This window comes from Ixodes scapularis, unplaced genomic scaffold, assembly GCF_016920785.2.
Source record: "Ixodes scapularis isolate PalLabHiFi unplaced genomic scaffold, ASM1692078v2 PGA_scaffold0__279_contigs__length_252992795, whole genome shotgun sequence".
Lineage (NCBI taxonomy): Eukaryota > Metazoa > Arthropoda > Arachnida > Ixodida > Ixodidae > Ixodes > Ixodes scapularis.
This window is the reverse complement of record NW_024609835.1, coordinates 237,832,897-237,854,619: the sequence shown is the minus strand read 5'-3', so window position 1 is coordinate 237,854,619 and position 21,723 is coordinate 237,832,897. Positions and strand designations below refer to the sequence as shown.

Sequence of the window (21,723 nt, the reverse complement as noted above, 5' to 3'; positions counted from 1 at the left end):
TGGAGCTCACAACGGAATCGTGGCCTCTGATACTGCCCGTGAGCACTGCTCGGCTGCGGATACACTCGGCCCCCGGGCAGAGGGAGTGTACCGTTCCGTTTCTCCGGGTGACTGCGGGAATTCCTGCACGTCCGGCACAACCGCCCCAGGAGCAGAAAGGCTGGGCAACGGGTTCAGCTTGTACTGTGTGAGCAAACGACGAAAACAAGACTGGAACACTAGTGGGGCCAGAATCTCGACAGTGAGAGAGCAACTTCTAGAGATTTCATTAGTCTTAACTTGAACAAAGTTTTTGTTGTTGTTGTTGTTGTTGTTTTTTTTTTGCTTACCCTCTTCAAATGAAAACCTGCATAATCGTTATTTACTTGGTGCGCTCAGGGCTCGTGCCCTGAGAGCGCAATATGTCCTCAGTCAACGAACGCCACCAAGCAACTTCAAAAATAAAAAAAAAATAAAAAATATTTCATAGCGATATTTGTTCTGGGCTCTACCCACCACTGGAAAGTGCGTCCGTTGTTGATGTTGTTTAGTTGGCTAGAGGGTCTGTCGTCGGATGTTGTCAAATACCCGAAAAAGATCGCCCGCTGCCCGTGGCGGTACCGAAACTTAGCACACTGCCTGAGAAGCGAAGGCGCTACCACAGACCTACACCACAGCGTTAACATCCCGTTTTATGTGTAGGGTTTTTGTAGTGCTTCATGGCCACTGCTCACGCTCACCGATGAAATGCAAAGAAATAGCCGATAATAAAATCGTCGCTGTCGAACTCTCAATGCCAAGAGCTCGTGCCGGGAGACGCGCTTTCAAGCGCACCGGGAAAAAAAAAAAAAAAAAATCGTCTGAAACAAAATCTTTAGATGTCCATATTGTTACGGACGCTTTTGTTCACCACACGGTGCGTGAACGCGACGCGGACTCCTAACGACTTGGCCGTTAGGAGTCCGCGGCTATCGCTGTAACACGTCATGTGCCACAGCGAATGAACACAGGACTGCTCAATTTTTGTTGCGATGCTATTTTCGACTTCCGCGACCAAAAGAGTCGTTGTCATCGGCCTTCCACGATTGGTCAAACGCTCACTATGACGTCTTGAGTAGGATGAGTTCTGCTCTCATCGACGGACATAAGAGCAAAGTCTCTACCCTGACGGTGTTGATTTAGGAACGCGATGAACAGGCTTCCACCGTGCTTTTCAAGCACCATGGAACTCGTCGCTCACAACTAATAATCTATATCGTAATGTCAGGGATAGAAAACGTAAGAGGGCGCCACCGAAACGTCTCGTAGCCAATAGAAGTTAGTCGAAGGAACGGCGTCGTAAAGCTAACTTAAATGAGGCTGGGACCGAACCGCGACCGTCTGATAACGAAATGGGTGCACAGAAAAAAACACAGCCACGAGCAATATACATCCGTGGCATTCGCCTCTGATTGAACGGAGCAGCCGGAGGCATCTTTGCGCACCGGCTTTTTTGCGGGCCATGACGGACTGCCTCTGCCTGCCGCTCTGTCTCTCAGATGGCGCCACTGGCAACCTCGAGTGCCTCCAACCGCTAGAACCGGCGTGCGAGCAAGACCAAGGGGGACGTGCAGGGACGAGGGGTCGGGGCGGCTTCTCCGTTTCGGTCACATTTTTTTCTTCGTCGGGTTTAGGCTCCAAGCTGTCACAAAACGGTACACACAGACGCTTACCTAAAAACGCGCAAAACCAGGTGTCCAGAACACGAGGCTGCGAAATGAAAAACGCCCTGTTGTAGACGCCCGGCGGTATAGACGTAGCTTTAGAGTCCGTCGTCATGCGACGAAACCTCCGTCCACACGGTCTGCAGCAGCGCACGGTCGGCGTCCCCCTGGAAGACCGACAGAAAGGTCTGAGTACCGCTCGGCGCTGTGAGAGCTCGGCCCGTTCAGGCTGCTCCCACTGGCCCCCACCGCACGTACGGGAATGGAGCGCCACACGGCCGCCTGTAACGTTGAAGCGGCTCCGGTATTAGAGATCTAATCGGATTGGAAGCTTCGTGCCCGATATAGCATTAAACCTCAACTAGGCCAAATATGTATCTGTTGTTTAGAACGTGGGCCCGAGCCAGTCCTGACCGAAAAGTATTTCGGCCTGAACCTTACTCAAGCCCAACTGTGTTTGATTAAATTTGTGCCTCCGCTTTACGCGACAAAATGTTCACAATCACCGAACCATACTTTTGCTGTTGCTGTTTTTATGATAATTTATGTACTTATGCGTGAGATCTCAGCCAAGCTATATTTCTTTATGTGCGCAGAAACTACTTCTATAGTAATGGCCACGTGGATGACGGAGATGTCTTGCTTTATGATCAAACATTCTTCAATACATCAAAGGAACGACATAGTAACGCAAATGCCCGACCACGCACGTCGATTTATCTCAAGTCTAAGTTAACATTTCATTGAAGATATATTTAGAAATGAAATTATGCCTAGTGGAGTTGTGTGGAACTTGCACATCCCTTCTTCTACTACTTCTGGCGTGTTCAACCGATGCCATCTTCGGCATTCTGTTCGCTTTCTGAAGCGATGAACATGCGTGCGGTGGAAACTATAATGATCGCACTTTGGACTGTGTTTTTATATACATTGGAACGGTATGTCGTATGTACAGTACATTTAGACAGCGAGAAGTCAGTCTTGAACTTTGGTGCCTTCGGTATAGATGAGGAATGTATCCTCTGCAGCAGGACCGCTAGCCTGGAGCCTTTGACGTGCATCAGGTTGTGGTGACACACGACCGCACGCTGGTACGATCCTCATCTCGATCGAAGCAGGCGGGGGAGGAGTTTGACTGCAGGATCTTCTGGGTCGTAGACTAGGAGATTTCGTCCTTGTATTTACACAGTTCCAAGGTTAACTTTTCCATTTGGAAAGCCGGGGTCGCCGGTTCCCTATTCCACGAAACACTTTCCATAATCCGGCGCGGTTTATTAGAAATCGACCTTAACCTAAACGAATCCCGAATACACGATGATCGTGGTTAGAATTATTAGTCTTTACCAGATTGACCAAAGCCCAACTGGGCGAACCTTGGGTTGCGCTTGGTTGCCCGCCCGGTGGTCGAGCCCCGCGGTGTCTAACGGAAGGGGGTCCCGGGTGGGTGGCGCAGGGCATGCTCGGCGGCGGCGACCCCCTGGAGCTGGGCGGCCGGCCCGGCACGCCCCCGACGCCCGTGCTGGTGGAGGCCCAAGTCCGGCGACTGGCCGAGTCGGCGGAGCTCCTCGTTCGCTCGCTCCCTCCGCACGCCTTCGTCGACCCCAGACCGCACGGCCGAAGGATGTGTAAGGACCTAGAGGTAACGCACGGCCCCACCCCGGGCCCCCACCCCCTCCCGCCCCCGCATGCACCCTCAGGGTATGACGTCATCCATTGGAGCTAGGGCGGGGAGTGCACACCACGAGTGCTGCGTCAGGCTGCAACTCGTGCTCTCGCCGATTGAACACCAGTGCCGGCCAAACATTTACGTAGCACTCGTGTTCAATCTGTGCCCTGGGATGGCCTAAGGCAAATGAGTTGTAAGAGGTCCATCACCGCGGCCCTTTTTTTTTTAAGTCGTGGCCTGCGCGTGACGTGATCGGAACGTGCCGGCGGTTATTTCTCCTTGCCCTTGCTGAGAAAAACAAATTGGGCGCTGTGTATGCTGCAGAAGGTACACGCGAAGGCGACGCACCAATGATGGCCGCCGATGTGGCACCGATGCGTGTCATGCATACTCCGTATCACCGACGCAGCGGACGACGAGCCATCCACAGCCAATCCAGCTCTGCGGATGTATCCCTTTACTATGCGCTTGCTCGCACAAGGGCAGTGCTATGCTATAGCAGCTATAGCTATCGGATATTTGGGGCTTCCATATTTCTACTGGTGAATAAAGCGGTATTCGCAGGACGAAGAAATCCCGGGGATTCCTCGCGGGCGCCGCATCACGCGACGGAAACTTCATGCCTTTGTGATGTGGCGCTACTGCGTCAAGCTATACGTAGCTGAGAAAGAGAGGAATGTTCAGGCGGCAAAAATTATCCTGGTTTGGCGGCAGAACAGTTTGTTTTCCATATTATTTTCTCGTTAAACTCTTTGTGGTCAAATGTAGAGATCGCTAAATTCGACTGCGGTGGTGTCAAGTGTGCACACCGCTAAATTGCACCGCAAACGCGGACTCTCCTCTGCCCGGGACTTCGTCAGAGTGAACAACGAAGGTGAAGAGACACCCTCTGTCGACGTCACGCACGTCCGTCCGTGGATTTCTCCCCCGCGTGAATGGCGCTGAAAGGGACACTGCCAGGGTATTTCTGCTCGCCTAGGTTTCTATTTGTACATGACATACGAGAGCCCAACTACCCAGAACACGATTTGCGGCTCAAAATTTGATTTCTTTCAGCCCGTAAACTGCCGATCGAGAACTGGCCGGTTTGAGTCGCGCTCACTCGCTTCTCCGTGGTCACGTGCCGTTCTCTTTGGTATAGACACAACCACCAGAGATAATGAAAGTCGTGAGCCGTCGAAGGCACACGCTCAATATTTTAAAAATTAAAAAAGAAAAATGTGATATTCATTTTTGGTGGTTTCGTAAAAACTGCAAATACGTCCATTGAAAAAAAAAAAAAAATTACACCATCTTCCCGAGGGGAACCATGGGGTGATGCGGAGCATCGCGGATCGTTATTAACGGTGTTAGTAACGTTGGTAACTTGCGTTGGTTACCACACATCGCATGAACGTTGTTGGCAACTCCGCGATGCTCCGCATCACCCCATGGTTCCCCTCGGGAAGATGGTGTAATTTTTTAACGTGCATCACGCAGTAGTGATCACACGAACGCGTGCCGGTACGAAACTCATCCAGATCGAAACGGGCGGGGGCGGCGGGGATCGAACCCAGGAGGTTCCCAGCGAAAGCTTCCGCTCCACGCTCCGAGCTAAGACGCGTTAGCCCACTCGGCCACTTCCTCCCCTTGAACGCGCGCAGCGCGCTACCGCTGCTTATATTCACACTTGAAGGAGAGGAGACTATTCGCGACTCCAACTAACTATAGGTGGCGCCACTCATTTTCAAAGATGGCGGGTTTAGTGAGGGTCAGAGATGCGTGCCGCTGTTGAGCCTGTCTAGTGTGCTGGCTTCACTGAGCGACATAAATTATTTCTGGTAATACGAGGAAGCTAATGCTTTATGAGCTCAGGTCACCTCTTTAACCTGAAAACAAGAACGGTGTTTACCGTATTAATTACGGAAGGATGCGCGTTTTAATTCTGGAGCGAAACCGAAACTTACCTCTATATTGGATTTATTTCTCGATAGAGGTCTTAATTTTGGATTCTTTTATGACTTAAGATGTGTCTCACATCGTAATTATTTATTTAGAAAATTTGTTCGCGAAAACTTTATTTTGTGACATACCGTTCGATACAGGCTGATATTCGTAGTTGTTGAAAAAATCAGTGCTGATATCTGTGCGCTTTCGCTGCCTTTTCTCGCTCAGATAATTGTCATGGGAAATAATGACAATTATCCCAGCACAAGAATAACAGAATAATTCCAATTTTTACGTTATGTCCACGAAACGCATAAACTAATAAACGCTGCTCTCACTGCAACAACCCAAGACGGAATCCGAGTCAGACAGCTGAAGTGTGTGTGTGTGTGTTTTTATAGCACCGCGTGACGCGTAGGACTTCATATTGCATCCAGCGTTTAACTGTTTGTCTATCTTGATAACTCTGTCAGAATTTTTCATATGCTAAAAATAAAACAAAATTATATTTTTCTGGAAAGACTATTATGGTTAAATAGAGTATTCTCGTGATCTTGACGTTAATTAGAGGCATACATTGCCGCGATTTGTATTAATAATAATAATATTAAAATTCACATATTTGAATAAGTAATTCTTCAAGCTCTAATATAATTTGTTGCTTATGATCTAATTTTAAACGCGCAAAGAAATATGATAATGAAAACTGGGCTAATTATCATCAGTGGTTCCAATTGCTGCATTTTAATTACAAATAAAATGAAAATAGTCTAAAATCAATGAAAACATTCTAGCTAATGTGAGACATCCATGTAAAATTACATTAATTGTGAGTAAAATATATTGTGATATCAAAGTCGCGACTTTTGACAATCGGCGAAACGTCCAAAGTCGCCGCCAATATACTTCCAGACCAAATGCCCAAAAGTTTAAAAAAAAAGTTTTTTTTTTTTTTAATTTCTGGTTTTTTTATAACATTTATTTACTTAAAGTATTTGCTCACCGTCGTTTTGCCAATCTCAGCCTTTCCAGTTCGAAGGTACGCCTACCTGCTTGCACGTCTGCTCACTGCAGCACGTTTCGTTGGCGTTGGAAGCCGGTGAAACAGTAGTGAGTTTTAATATTGCGTATACGAGCGAACTCAAGCCCTGTGTGTTTGCATTAGCTTTGCGCGTTCCACACTGCGCGTGCGCGGAGCCCGAAATTGCGGTCTTGGATGGCGCATGGCGATGAGGCGCACGCACAACGTGGGGCACGCAACTCTAACGCAAACGCACACCGCTTGCGTTTGCTTCTATGCGCAATACTAAAACTCTCCAGTAAGGTACAATCCCATACCGGCTGCAGCACTACGTTGGGACAGTGAAGAGTGTTGTTTGCATTCGGAAACGCCATTTCGCGAGCCATGATCGCGAGCAGTTCCGCCATGCCCACGGAGCAGGAGAATCGGGTGACCCTCACTAGAGCGCTTCCCGTTTGCGCCGCGGGAGGGCGAGCGTCGAGCTGGAGACGAGTTGGGCATGCGCGCGCGGTGTGAGTAGAAGCGAACGCACGCGAAGTGCACTCAGCTGGTAGAGAGAGAGAGCGCAGAGAGTAACGCGCAACTGTTGGAGAGAGGGAAGGAGGAGAGTTGCGCATGCGTAGTGTGAGTGCGGACTACGACGCCGCGGGACATAGACCCGAGCAAGAGATGCTCCGCATCTAAAAAAGAAGTTCCACAGCCACGCGATTTCGGGCAACGCTTTCCTCCTCTATATGTCTTCTTCCTCCCCAGTCCAGTTTTGGTTTCGAACAGTTGCGGTTGTCTACTTTACTAAAAATACAAGTGACGCTGCAAAAAAAAAAAAATGTATTTTGGGTAGTTTCCTGACACTGTGAATTCGCGTGGCAAAAAAATTAAAAACAAATAAGGGCAGGGGTATCAATATGCTTTTAAAGCGCATGCTTTTGAGAGCGCGACAATCCTATTGTAACCGTGGGGCATGCATTTGCAGTCATGGGACTTCAGCCAGGACCATATTTATGGGTCTTTCTTCTAAGAATATAAAACAAAAACAATTCTCTACCCTAACACAATACCGAATATAACATTTCGCTATCTGGATTGTGGAACTGGAAATGTTAATACATTCTATCTGGATTTCTGGTTTTCAGAAATTATTCCTTTGTCTGCAATCTGAATGTCAGTCTTGCAGTAACAATTCCAGTTAAACTTCTCGTTTCATTATTCAGATAGCGAAAAGTTATTTGGGCTTTCGGGTAGGGCAGGCGGGCACAAATTAAGGGAGAGAAGATGAGATGAGAACGCCGAGCTTTGGTTGGAATGATTAAAGGGTGGGCACAAAGTTATCGCTGCCTTCGTCTCCACTGCACACATCGAACACGTGAGGAGGTGAACGCCGATTGCCGGTCGCCGGGGTTTCGCGTTTTAATGCGTTTGACGACGGCAGTGGACACAAAGGCAGCTTCTGTTTCCACTGCACTGTACCAAACGTGTAAGAACGCAAACGCCAGACACGGGCGTTCCACATTCTCACACGTTCGATGAGTGCATGCAGTGGAAACAAAGGCTTTGCGTCTAGCCACTAATCATTGCAACCAGAGCTCGCAGTTCTCATGTCCCTTCTCGTCTTCTCCTCTCCCATAACGTCTGTCCGCATTACTTCACCTATTTTCATCAATACACTAACCATGTCAATAAGCAGCATCCTGTGTACAAAATACGAGCGCCACTATTGGTAAAGACATCCAAAAATTAGCAGTTCCCTTTAGATGTGTTTTTTTTTTTTTTTTGTCACGTGAAGTGAGCAAGTAATGTAGTCGAATATCTTTTGACCTCAAACATGCCAAACAGCTGAAAAGGAGGCGGCCTTAGTGATTTCATTGGACACGGTGACACTGCCCGGAAGGGGCGCCGTGACCGGCTGCTCGCATTTTTTCGTTTTTTTTCTTTCGAAGGAGAAATATAGACGCCAAAAATTTATGTTCAACTGCGTTCGTCAGGCGCGTTCCCCGTTAACATCTGCTGCTCATGGTCTTCGCGTTCCCGCGAATGGATTGTGTCGCACAGGCCTTAGCCGTACCCGTATGCCAACAACCTCGCGCCATTCTGTACACACTCCCCTCGAAGAGCGACTCCGCTATACACGAACGTGGATGAAAGCAGGGGAGGGATGAACGCCTTGTTTACGGAACGTTAGCGGCTACCTCGTCCGCGTAATGCTTTAGCACGCACGTCAGGCTTCTGATATCGACAAACACTCCGAGCAGAGAAAAAAGATTTTGCTCCTTTTTTTTTGTCTTTTTTTGGCGTAAATTTTTGAGTCTTGTTTGACAGGCCGGGCATGGACAAGAACACAACTTGGCACTCGGCTTTGAAGAGTTTTAATTCGAAGACAGGTACGCACGCCTTTCTCTCTGATTGGCAGCTTGGTTCCTGGGGTCTTTCGTGTTCCCTCGGGAACATTAAGGGGTTCTGGCGTGTTTGTTTGTGATGACACCCCGCGTGATGCTGCTGGGCATTCGCCAGTAACCTGTTTTGCACTCTCCTCCAACAAACCCTTCTCATCCGCCTTCGAAAGAAAAAAAAGTTTTTTTTTTTCCTCTGCTAGATGCGTCACGTAAATAGCGCATCGTCTTTTGTACCTTCTTACGCGTTCGGATGCATTAGAAATGCATCAAGCTTTCCCGATATCTTTCCGCGTCTTTACCCCTGCGTGGGTGTGCTGCAAGCCGATTGTGCTCAGAGGCTTAAGACGACGTGCTGATCTGTTTGTTTTTTTTTTTGTCTTTTTTTATGTCGAAGTATCCTCGCGTACTTGATGTTCCCCGCCAACGGTGTTCGCCATTGCTATTCCTCTTCCAAATTTGAAAACGAATGCGAGCGCGATGGATGCTTGTGGTCCTAGCTCTTCGGGTCGTTTCTGTGCTTTAGGCACAGTACCGCGGTCTTGACACCGTGCACAAATACAGAAAACACTGAAGTAAAAAAAGAGGCTCGAGGTACACCTAAGCAGTTCTTAGGAGTTGTAAATTCGAAAGCATGAACGTCCTTCTTCCGCTCCCCTATTTCGTCTGCAGCTTAATTGCGTCGATGGCAGACCGCGCCCTCTCCTCGCCGCTCTGACCTTGAATGTTTCGTGTTACCGGCGCGCTGACAGACACGCAGCGCCATGGAATGGCGGTCGTTGAAACTAACGCGCAGCGGCCAATGGGAGCCTCGTCCACGCGCGCCAGCCAATGGGATTGAAGCCGAAATCCATCGGCTTTACTCCGCTCCTTTGGGATCGGGAAACGAGGCGCCGTTTGGCTAGGCTTTTGGCGTGGTTTCATAGCGGGGATTTGGTTGCACTTGGAGAAAGGATTTAAGGTGCCGTTTGGGGCGGCTTCAAAGCTGATGACGTCGTCTCGCTCCATGGGACAGTTAATGTTTTTGCAATAAAATACTGTGAATGACTTATACTTCACAGTGACTTAAACGTACTAATTGACAAAAATGACTGAGCAACGCATTGTATTATGCCGACAGGCATAATAAACATCCGAAGGTGCGCTAGCCTTTTTCATCACAGTATGCCACCAGCGCTGCTGCTAAACAATCCGTGTCATGGTTTGAAAATCATTGACTCCACTGTCAATAGACGAATTTTACCAGGAGTTGCGCGATGCCACCTCTGCTGCAGTGTATTCCGATACCTGTGATTCTCCCCAGTTTTCCGGCCGCGTCAGCTCCATTGTGTGCCCGGCGTTTGGAAATTTTCGGGTTAGCACGATACGTTTAGTCCGGTGTTTACTCAAGGTTTTCAACGAGTGGCTTCATCTGTTTTCTTCTAGAGCGCTATAATAAGAAAACCAGACAAACAGGCATCGGATATTATGTGAAAGAAAGCTACCTCCAGCAAGAGTCGTTAAGAAAGGTAAACGCTGTCGAACAAAGCGGCTGGAGAAAGAACGCTTTCAATTTGTTTTACCATTTGCTTCATCAACCCAATTGCACGTTAGTTAAAGTGTGTATAGTTACAGGCTACAAGATTACAAGATCAAGGCAATCGCTAAAAACAAAATCAGTGACTCCCGTTATGCATCGCTTGATATGAAACCAACTTTTTCGAAAGCAGTCTTCATTATTTCTTTAATAAAAAACGGAGAAATAAACTGCATAACGCCATCTAGAAGTGCAAAACTTACCACCAAAAAGACACCGAAAAATCTTTCACCTTGTGAAGGACTATCGCATCACAACTGGATATGGCTGGAGTTACTGATCCGTTCTCTATTAATATCAATGGAGACTGCAGATAAAAGCTTACACCGTCGGGCGACTGTTAACGTTCGAAGCTTGCAGGAAAATAATTTTAATAGAAATTCCATCCAAAATTCGCCCAAACTTTTTATGTATCTGGTAGGGTTGCTGCTCTTTGATAGACGCGATTATCGGCGCGTCAGGCATGTAGATCGTTTCTTGTCTGTTTGCAGGCTTCTCCTCACAGTTCATCTGTACCTAGGACACAGGCTGTAAGCTAGAATATAACCACTTTTTGGAATCTATCGCTCTCCGAGGAAGTGGATTTAGCTCTTCTTACTCTATTGTCGATTAAACGTTATGCAAAACCGTGAGCACCACCAGGCTCAGTTTTCTACTGACACACTGGACACCGTTCCGCCGTGCTACACAAAGCCGATGGTCCTTCCGGTTCCCGTTTCCTTTGCCATTGAATTGGATGTTCACTTGTTTCTAAGTTTATCGAGATATCCGAGCAGCCGGAGTATTGGAATAGCGGCGTCATTGTTTTTCCCACGGCCGTAGTGGAACTACCACCTGAATGACGCGGACGTGACAGAAGATGACGAAGCGATTCGATTCTAAAGCGGTTAGACGACTACAAACATTTCTCTGCGCTTTGTGACAACCTAAGGCATCACAAACAACACAATTTTATAAAGTACACACATAACTGGAGAATCCAAGCCCATACAGGGGCGTCCCAAACGATGGTGTAAGCGCACAGCTGCCTTATGCAGCCGGGAAGACGGAAAGCGATGACCAAAAATAGCATGGCGCGGCGACACCACTCCCGGAATGCTCGCGCCTGCACACTCCACTCGGTGAGATCCGTCTATTCTGCTCCGTTGCCCGAGGAAGTACTTGTGGAACTCTTAACATCGCTTTAAATTTTGTCTCTATTATATCGGTAGTGCGTGCGATTACTTTCCGTATTCTTAGCCTGTGAATTTTTACTAGTTCATTCGGTTAATATAAACTGATGAATATGCAAGAACCGAAAAGTTTAAAAAGTTGTATGCATTAGAAAAACACACACAGACACACTAAAGTACCGTATGCTCGTACTTTACTTTATCTTAAATATATCCCGAATCGCTGAAACAAGAGATATTCGGGAGTTTTCCTGGCGTTCAACGGATGTTGATTAAATTTCCGTTCGGCTCTCATCCAGTAACATAACACGGCAAGACGAGTAACGCCGACAATGAAACTCTACTCATTTTAGCTTTCTGAGAGGCGCGGGCGATGTCTCATAGTATACACAGCGACTTAGGTACAAGTAGAAAACCCCCCAGCATTAAAAAAAAAAATACTTAAAAAAATAATTAAAAATACAAGTTGATAAAACGTCGGAACCTAGAATATGCCCTTGCGTCTACTTCTGCGCTGGAGATTCAGTTAGCCAATGACTGCCATCTACGCAGGGACCTTAGCGAACGGTGAGGCCGCTCACACTGAGTCGTCACCTAACACCGTGTGCCGTGAGATGCCCATGTCACATGGCCACATGACGAATTTTCGGGGAAATTGGTATCACGGGACTTGACGTCACGAGATGTCGGGTCACGCGACGCCGTGACGTCATTACACGTGACCGTGTCATGTCGTCAGTCACGTGAGATCAGTTCCCCGTCAAAACCCGGGCCCGTCAGGTGCTCTCGCACCCTCATCGCATTTGAATGAACGTCGAAAGCCGAGCGACGTTCTACTTAATTGCTCAATTGAGTCAAATCAGGGGCAGCCTTCTGCTATCTTCACTGTCAAAGCAGTCTGTACTCCGTGCCTTTGCAGGGCCAACTCCTACGTCCAGGGTGAAGGAATCAGTATTTCCTTCACGCCTTGCTGGCACCTTGTTTCTCCTGTTTCCCTTGTTTCCCTGACTCTTATTTCTTTGCGTGCGCGTTTGTTGGAGAAACTTCAACAAAGACTTAAGCCCCGTTTGATACAAATTTTCTTTACTCTCCGAATGGCGTCAGAAAAAAAGAGGCAGGAAATCAAGGAAGCATAAAGTTCTCGCCCTGGAGGCGCACCTGTGCCATTAGAAAGAGCAACGCATTGCCTGACTATACTCAAAAAACTAACGAGAAAAAACAGCGACAGAAGGAATTTTTCTAATCGCGCACACGTTGGAGTAATGATCGCCGCGGTCTTATGGAAGAGATTTTACAAGGCCTGTTGTTGTTATGTTCACGAGCGTTTTTGTTACGCCACATCTGACTGCGGTCATCTGGTGTGAACGGGAACTCAAACCCGCAGTCGTAGTTCTTTTTTTTTTTTTTCATTTTTCTTGCTTAAATGTCGGCTGGGCATTGCACTTGGTGCTTTCCCGGCGGCCCTTACGTTTTCAGCCAAACTCATGACTGATGAGTTAGGGAAAACTTCTTTTTTTTTTTCCTCGTAGGCACTCAATTTGCCTTGATTGTGGATCGACGCGTCGTCTCATAAAATCCTCATCGTCTTTTTTTTTATATATTTCGGACGTCAACAATCGGGAAAATGAAGGATCTTTCGTCACGTCAAGGACAAATGTGTTCTAACAATGCATTTGTATAGCTTCCGATAGCCGTTATCGGCGTTGTTTCCCAGTGGACCTGTGTGTTTGTTTCGCGTAGGGTCGTGGCGTCATATGAGATCAGATGGCAGTAGGACGTCTCAGGAAATGTGTCCCGTCAAAGTTAGGAGAGAAATATTCCGGCGTCAAACTGACGCCACTTGTCGTGACGTGACACTAAATTTTGGCTACATTTCGCGGGAATTTCGTTTCATGTGGTGCCATGATGTCACGTAACGTAACCCCATGGTGTCACGTAACTATGCGACAGAGTTGGCAGCGCCTCGGCTGCCGCTCCATTCATCCGCAGGACACGCCAAGGAACCGGAAATTTGACTAAGTCCTGGGAAACAATTTGGTAACGACTATTGCACTTTCGGCATAATGACAGAGTACCTGCTTTCATTTAATGCTCGACGGCCGACAGCACTTCTCGGCCTGCGTTTTGATCTAGCCCAGAACACTTTGGTCCTCCAACAGAAAGTCCAAGAAGCGATTGATGTGTATACGAATTATTTTTTGTCGACGCGTCAGTTTGCTGCTAGAGATTGGCGAAACAAAACTGTGCCCTATTTATTTGAAGGTGTGAACGAATCATTGGGACGCTCGACTTTACCACACGCCGGACAGCTTCTATGAACAGAGTGGTGTACCTATACAACGTCTTACGGCGCATTCAAGGCGGTTCGTATACACTCGCGACCGCTTACCCCCGATTGACTGCACTACCACATCTTTCTTTGCTCTGTGTGTATAACTGCCTACGACAGGCTGCGCATCGCAGCCTCCCGCTCGTAAGCAGTCAGAATTGTGTGAACCAGCTTTTTCGTATGTTTGAGATCGACTACGACCCTTTAGTAACCACTTAGGACGAGAGATCACGATGGCGCCGTCTATCGGGTTACCCTGGAACACTCTTGGTGTGCGCATATTTCCTTTTTTTTTCTTTTACGCTGGGTCTTTCGTCGTGGGCTTTATTTAATTCCTACAAACGGCTATCCCTCGTAAATAGATTTGGTCTCACAAATACCTCGAAATCTTCCGTCTAGCAATGGATTGTTGTTGCTAAAACGTTTTATTTACAGAAGAATCAAATGGGTTCACCGTGTCGCTTGAGTGCAGTCCTCTGAAATCGTGGCTTGGGAAGAGGCGGATGAAAAAAAAAGGGGGGCAAAGAGGACGATAAAGAGAGGGAAGGACTTCGGGACAGAAGCGTTCAAGTGCTACTGGTGCCACCTCGTTTCAGCTCCCCGCAACGCGTCGCAGTTGAACGCAAGGAATCGTTGCACAGTCGCTCGCAGTTACACGCAAGTCAGTCGCCAGCCTTTAGAAACGAAGAAATACAAAAAATGATGAGAAATAAAGCTATATAAAACTACACCCCAGGTAGAAAAAGCGACACATCGCAAAAACGCAAATGTCGATTTATTTTCCCCGCATTTTTTTTTTTCCTCCGTAGTTCCAAAGCTTAGATAGAAATTACTATATGAATGTAATGCCCGTACATGAATTACTAACTGAGAGCAGAGCCTGGCGTTCCACATTAACCAATATGAAGAGAATCCTAAAAAACTTACAATGGTGCATTTGACGAGCGATATACCGTCTCGCTGATGTACCCGGAAGCAACGTGTTTCGCTACTGTAGCCAGTCACACCCCTCCCATCCACCTCCCCTCTTTAGCACTGCGGACAAGATGACGTTCACTATGCACGAGATGATGCGTTTTATTTTGTTGCTATTTGTTTATTTATTTTTTTGCCATATTTTAAAGCTATTTTGTCGTGAGATACTGATATTCTACTCTATTTCAGTGGCTAAACAAAGCTACGAGAGTTTGTGAAGAGTTTATGACAATTGATGCCTCGATGCTACTCTCGGTTGAGTTCCACCGGCTAAGCGTAATTGTTTCATTACTGAATATGTCTTTGATTGAACACTTCTCTCGCATTTGGCTCTGTTTAGCGAGGAACCCCATTTTCGGGGTGCCGCTTATCGGACGAGTTCGGCCTTTTGTTTACGCAGGGGAAGGCAGGAAGCTTTCACTTTCTGGCTGGCTGCTGCTATCGGCTCGCTCTCCTGCGAATGAAGAAAAAATAACGCAAAAAAAGATGTCCCTCTCGCGATTACCGCTATGTCTGCAAATTTACAGGCACTTGAGAGCTTGAACATTCTGCTATGCCGATATTTGCTTCAATGATATCGTTCATCCCTATTGCGCCATTTTATTTTCTTTGCACCTAGACCCTACTATTTTCTTTTTTGTTTTTGTTTTTTATCTCCTCTAATTTTTTGTGTGCTCTTTTTGTCGTTTTCTTTTTTTGTTCAGGGGGACTTTTTTTTTAGCCCTAGAAAAAAGAGTTGCGTGTTTTTTTGTTTTTTTTTGTCCATAGTTAGGTGTATTTTTTATTAACGATTAGGGGTGTTTTATGAAGTGTGCGTCAATGCTCCCCGTCTAAAAGTGTTTCATTCGAGAAAAGGGCAATCGTTTTGCCCCTCTTTTTTTAGGATACAACTAACAGTATTAGGGGTTTAAAAAATAACGACGAGACGCAAAATTTGATTTTCTTTTTTTCTCGCGTGTTTTCGTCGTGGAATACTGATTCCTGCTTTGCCATCCCCACCGAAAGACCTAGTATAACTGTTCGCTATCTGGATTATGAAACTGTAAATCCATCAGGATTTTCATCTGGACTTCAGGTTTTCAGAAATTATTGCTTTGTCTGCAATCTGGATTTCAGGCTTCCAGAAAGCATTCCAGTTAGATTTCCTTCCCGATAATCCTGATAGTGAAAAGTTATACGGGGTTTTACGGTAGGGATTCCACTGCTGGTAAGTTTATACAGACCATGTCCGACGAGAGGAACAAGGATTCACACAGACCACCAACCATCAAGTGGGTCTGCAGCTGGCTTAGAGTTGCTCTTGAGGGTGTACAGCACCGCTGCTCTGGGTCACACTTTGTCCAGGAAGAGGAACCAAGCGCCGTTTTTCAATGAAGTTTCGAGAAGCGATCAGGCTGCTCTAGCCGCAAAGTGGATTGGTCTTGTGACTTTGTTACTTACACAACTCCGTCGCCACACACCGTGACGCTATCTGTGCACATCCCCGGTGGCTCCATTGAGTGCAAGCGGTCGTTTTGTTCAAGTAATCAAATTACTTGTAAATAGGGCTGGGCGTCGATTAAAAGTTTCAATCCCATTAATCGCCATCCTTTAATCGATTAATTAATCGATTAATCGGTCTCGTTAATTTCTATGCAAAATATTTTTTAAAAAGTCTAAAAATAATATTTGTTTTCTGTTTATGGCTTTGCTGAAGAATAGGTAAACCGTAAAAGGCCTAATACGCAAGTTTTATTATTAACCGACCTTCATGTATAGTTAAGAACAGTTCGGAGGCACTCACACATTATTACTTTAGCTTAATGAGGTAAAAGGTTCGGTGATATTATCCGGCAAGAGTGACGTCCTTTGATTATTTACACTATAGTCTCTCTGTGCTGCTCTAAACGGACACTCAAACGCTATTGAAGTGGCCGGGAGACATGTAACCTTCTGCACCTTGTCAGGAGTTACAAATCTTCCCCCTAAAGTTTACTTTAGGCTAAATTTTGACCTAAAGTTTGCCCTTCATAGAGGTGTTCTCGTCCACGTCCGAGTGGTGAAAGCGTTTACTTTTTACTTTATTTTGGTTTGTTAAAATATTACCGATTAACCGGCTAAAAAAATTAATCGCGAATAAAGCATTAATCGATTAATTGGTGGGTTAATCGATCAAATGCCAAGCCCTACTTGTAATCAATTGCTTTTTGAAATAAATGTGTGATCGTGCCATCACGTTTGTACGTAGTAATCACACGAATAATCGAAGTACATATCTAAGAAACCTATAGCTACTATAAAGCAGTTACATACTTTTACACAATCCCCTATTTTTCCCCACACCACTTAGGACTGAATACACCGGATGTAGCCAAAAGCACTGCGTGGAAATAGCGAAACACTACTGTTGCCAACCACGATTTGCATGACAGACCAAGTTGTTTCGACCTTCCACGTGGACCTCTCTGTCACAAATCTATGAGTTGGTGAGCGATACCCGTGCCTGAGTGAAAGAAGAAGGCAAAGCGCGTTCAACCAGACCCCTTCTTCTCGTCCGAAATCCAATGCAAATTAATATCCAAGGATGGGGACGAAATATTGCAACGTACTTCGAAGGAGCAAAAAACCGAAATAATAGACGGGTAGGTACGAATGACTGACCAATGGTTGTTGCCTTTATTAGCGAGTTTTAGTAGACCGTGTTTCCCCCTCCGCTAAGCCCCTCCGCTACCCGGAACTCTACAGCCGAGGCCATCGGCACGCACGCGCAGTGGCGGTTTCTTCGTAGTGGAGGGGAAAACACGGTCTACTAAAACTCCCTATTATCGGATCTAAAGAAAGGGAGAACTTTTCAAGCTTCTTCCTTCAGTCGTATATTCACCGAACAAAGCCGCGGCAACAAGGACGTGGATTCAAAAAGTAGTCGGAGAAAGGCTTTCTGAAGTAAAGTCAATTTAAACTCGGGGTGAAGTAATCCTGTGACCTAATTGTTTATTTTCTGACCGAGCGTAATCGCAACCGCTTTCATTTTTTCGCTAACATCTACTAAACTGGGCAAGAGAGCAAAGAACGCGCGAGGGAGATCTCCCCTCGAACCTGACGTCATCGGCGCTGTCCCCCGATTTGGTCCAACCAGCCGGCGTTCCCGTTTTTCTGGGGAAAGTGTCTGCTCCGCAGACCTCGCTCCCGCAGACGCGTTCCTGGGCCCTCCCTTCGGATATCGACTGGCCTCGCTGTCCCCTCCTTTTTTTTCCTTCCGCCGTCGACACGTTTTTACTTCCCCCGCGCTCTTTTCCTTTTTTTTTTCCCCCTTCCATCCTCTTTTTTTTCCCCTACGAGCGATGGTCGGAGCGGAGACGCGGAAAGTCGCCTATTAGAATTCCGTCCAATGACGACGGCTCCCCGGCCGCGCGCTTTAAGCTGCAGCCAACCAGAACAAGGAAGGCTCTAGACTCCTTTTAGGCCGTTGTTATAAACCCGCTTATATATATTATTTCTATTAGTTTCCCCGGCTTGGCCCTCGTATTCCGTGCGCCGCTCCAGCACTCGTAAAAAAATAGAAAATCGGCGTTCCCCGTCCCTTTTATTACGCCGCCATCGACGATAAAAATCTCAACTGTAAAGTAAAAAAAGAAAAAAAGAAAAGAAGAGGCAGTGGCAAAACAAAGTCCTAAAAAGTAAGCGGCTAGGCATGGAACAAAGTTCACATCACAGGAGAGGAAACGCTCGAGGGGGAAAAAAAAGGGGTCAAGAAAAATGGTGCTCGAATGACGGGGAAACGTGAAAAATTAAGCGAAACGCTAATAAACAAAATCCAAATAATGATAAAAAAACGAGGCGAAAAAGGAAGAGGAGGGTCCCTGAAGCTCTAATTTTATTGATGGTAAAACTGCGGTGGCTGTGGGAACCTCCCTGCTTTTAATATCGGGCCTGCGAGTAATGAAGAAGACAAAGAGAAGCATCGGGCGACAAGGCTGATAAATGACGTCTGGCTTGATGAATGACGACTTGGGAGCGCTCCGGATTTCGCTCGCGCTTCTATTTGTTGGGGCTCTCTGTACTTTTGCTCCGGGCTCGTTGGACTGTTTGTATGCCAGTGTGCACGGCGCGTGCAAACGCTCGAACTTCGCATAAACCGTACATGTGCATATGTGCATGTATGCCTATTGGCGATGTGAGTGATCGAAAGTGTCGCTGTGGTCGGCCCACCACAATTGGCCGATTGCTGACTACGACGTCAGCAAAGGATGTCCCATCGACGGAAATAAGAGTAGTGTAAGAACATCAATGTTGGCGGTGTTGGCAGTGTAGCTTTGAGACCGCTATGATTTCAGGCTTCCAGAATGCTCATTACAAACACCATCGAGCTTGTTGTTCACAACGTCACGAAAGGTAACCGAACGAGGGAGCCATCGAAACATCTCGCCGCTAATAGGGAGTATTCATTGGCGGCCATATCTGTGTGCGCTGCTGCTCAGCGCGTGCTGACGGCGAGCTTCCGCAGTCCTTTTGAAGCGTGCATTTAGCACCATCAAGGTTGCCGGTCTTAGCAGGCTATTAATGTGAGCTCGTTCTGAGCATGCGCTCTAAACATCGCCCTCAAATATGGCGTCGAGTGAAAACCTCCTATAGGAAGTATTCACTGGCGGCCATAGCTGTGTGCGCAACTGCTGAGAGCGTGCTGATGGCGAGCTTCCACAGTTCTTTTGTAACGTGCATTCCGCACCGTCAAGATTGCCGGTCTTAGCAGCCTATTGATGTGGGCTCGCTCTGAGCATGCGCTCTAGACAGCACCCACAAGTATGGCGCCCAGTGAATACTCCTTAAAGTCTTATAGGTTTTCGCATCGTGTTTGTTTTGTCGTTCATCCCCCGAAAGCGGTGCGTAGACGTTTTTGGTGGGAGCTCTTCCGTGTATAAACCTAATCTTTCCCCAACCAGACAGATTACTCTCAAAAATGTTCGCATTCAAGTAGACGCTTTTGGAGTTCCAACTGCGGGTCGCGCACTTCTGATTCGCCGGCGCTCTCAGTGGGGCTGCATCCATTGCGAACGTCCAAATGCCCGCACTTCGTCTTTGTTTGTTCGCAGCTGTTGCGCGAACCAGGTCACGGGCACTCCGATCGATATAGCCAACCTAGAGCGTACGGCCCTTTCTATGAAGTTAGGCCGAACGCATTAAAGGCTTTCTTTGCGGGCAATACAGCCATTAGTACATCACATGTCGCAACGAGCAGTCGGCGAGTAGTCAGGAGCGTAGTTTGAATACTTTTTAAGGCAACATTGTTACCTTCGAGTGGAACATCCATCACTCTCTTCTCCACGACTAAATCCAATGTGCCCCTCTTGTTCCCCTCCTCCAGGGATTATTTTCGGCAATTATTTCCTTTCTTTTCCGTTTTTTCACCTTGCTCAAATAACAGGTACGTGCCAGGAGGTGACGGGAGTACAGCAACGGCTCAGAAGAGAAAGTTGCGTTCTACGCTCGTTAACTTTACTCCACTAGAAGCAAAACTGAGACGACCAGCCGGCTATTCGCATGATTTAATAAAAAAAGAAAAAAAAAAGGCAAAAGTAACGGCTATTTTTCGCGTACCACGCCTGATACTTACGTTGCCGTGTAAACAAATAAATCACCCTGTGAGTATAAAGGCCCGTTCACACTCTTGCGACCGAATAAGACCGACAGAGACCAGACCGGTTTTTAGGCCTTTTGCGATGTCTTAGGACCAGCTCCGCTGCAGTGCATCCGGTCCTAAGAAGTCGCAAGAGACTTAAAATCCGGTCTGGTCTCTCTCGGACTTACTCGGTCGCATAAATGTGAACAGCGCTTAAGTGCATAACTGTAAGCGACTAGTTTCTGTGGTGCGAGCGTTTGCCGTCGGCCTCCTTTCTATACTTGCCATAAAAGTAGGAACAAAGAAACAAAACTTCCCACCTTCAGCATCCCTGAGCCTTTTAAACTGCATATTCGGAAGCCTAATGCTATATGTTTTATACGCATGAAACCATATGTGCCAAAAACAAGCAGACGCGCGACTCGCGTGTTTACGACTTCCCAACTTGACTCTCACAGATTTGACGCGGGCGGTTGTTAACGCAGCAATACTTCGGAACCCGTTTCTCTCTCTCTGTCTCTCGCGGTTTTTTTCTTTCTGCTCTGATTCGGTGCCCGCTCGTTTGATCGTTATAAAAGAATTCGAAACTGTTTCGTCGCCTGGAATTCGCGATCCAACCCAGAGGGAGGGCAGAATATCCGGGTTACCGTTGATTTCTGCATTGTCCTTTCGAGCCTTGCCTACTCCTAAAACCAAAAAAAAAAAAAACGAACCAAAAACATTGTACCGTGTTTTTTTCTTTCCACTTTTTTTTCTTTTTTTCTCCCGTGTCCTTTCCCGACGAAGAACGGCGCTGTTTGGTTAAATAGCCCGACTCTTTCTTTCGGGTCTCCCCCCCGCTTTTGTTTGTTTGTCGTCGTTGCGGTGAGAGGGCAAGGCGCCGAGATTAGCGGATGATGGCGGAGGTGGGCATCGGACGCCATGCCGACTGTGGGAAGAGAGCGTCCGTTCGGCGCCGGGCGCGAGCCCCGCACCCGGCTCGGCGTGATCCCCGACCCGAGTTCGTTTCTTTTTTTTCTCTTCCTGGCCCGGAGCATTCCCTGGAAGGAGGAGCCGCCCAGTCGCTCAAAGCGTTCCGCGTTCCAGGCGCGCCAGTGTCGGGTCGACCGACGGCTGCGCGCCCGGAGACAAAGGAACGGCGCGGTACCCTGGCCCCTCGCCCTCTGAACCCTTTCGAACTCGGGTGCCCCCCCCCTTCTTTTTTGTACCTCACGCTTTTTTGTCCGTTCCTAGCCGGGACGAATGCCGGGTGGACCAGGTTGCAGCTGCCTTCCGCGCGGACGTTCTTGCTATACACGCGAAAGGTTTCTGGATCGCAACGCGATTCTTGCCCCCCGGCAGCGCCCGTCGCGCGATCCGACGCTCGAATTATGTATGAGTCTGTTGCACCCTC

The 21,723-nt window shown here is 47.3% G+C and overlaps 1 protein-coding gene across 1 annotated transcript in view; it reads left to right on the top strand.

Annotated features, from left to right (window-relative positions):
• Nucleotides 1–21,723, top strand: part of LOC8027668 (NGFI-A-binding protein homolog) — a 267,104-nt gene that overhangs the window by 112,779 nt on the left and 132,602 nt on the right. The window contains exon 4 of the mRNA XM_042294442.1: nucleotides 3,136–3,321. Coding sequence (XP_042150376.1) covers nucleotides 3,136–3,321 — 186 coding nt within the window. The remainder of the gene's footprint in view (nucleotides 1–3,135; nucleotides 3,322–21,723) is intronic.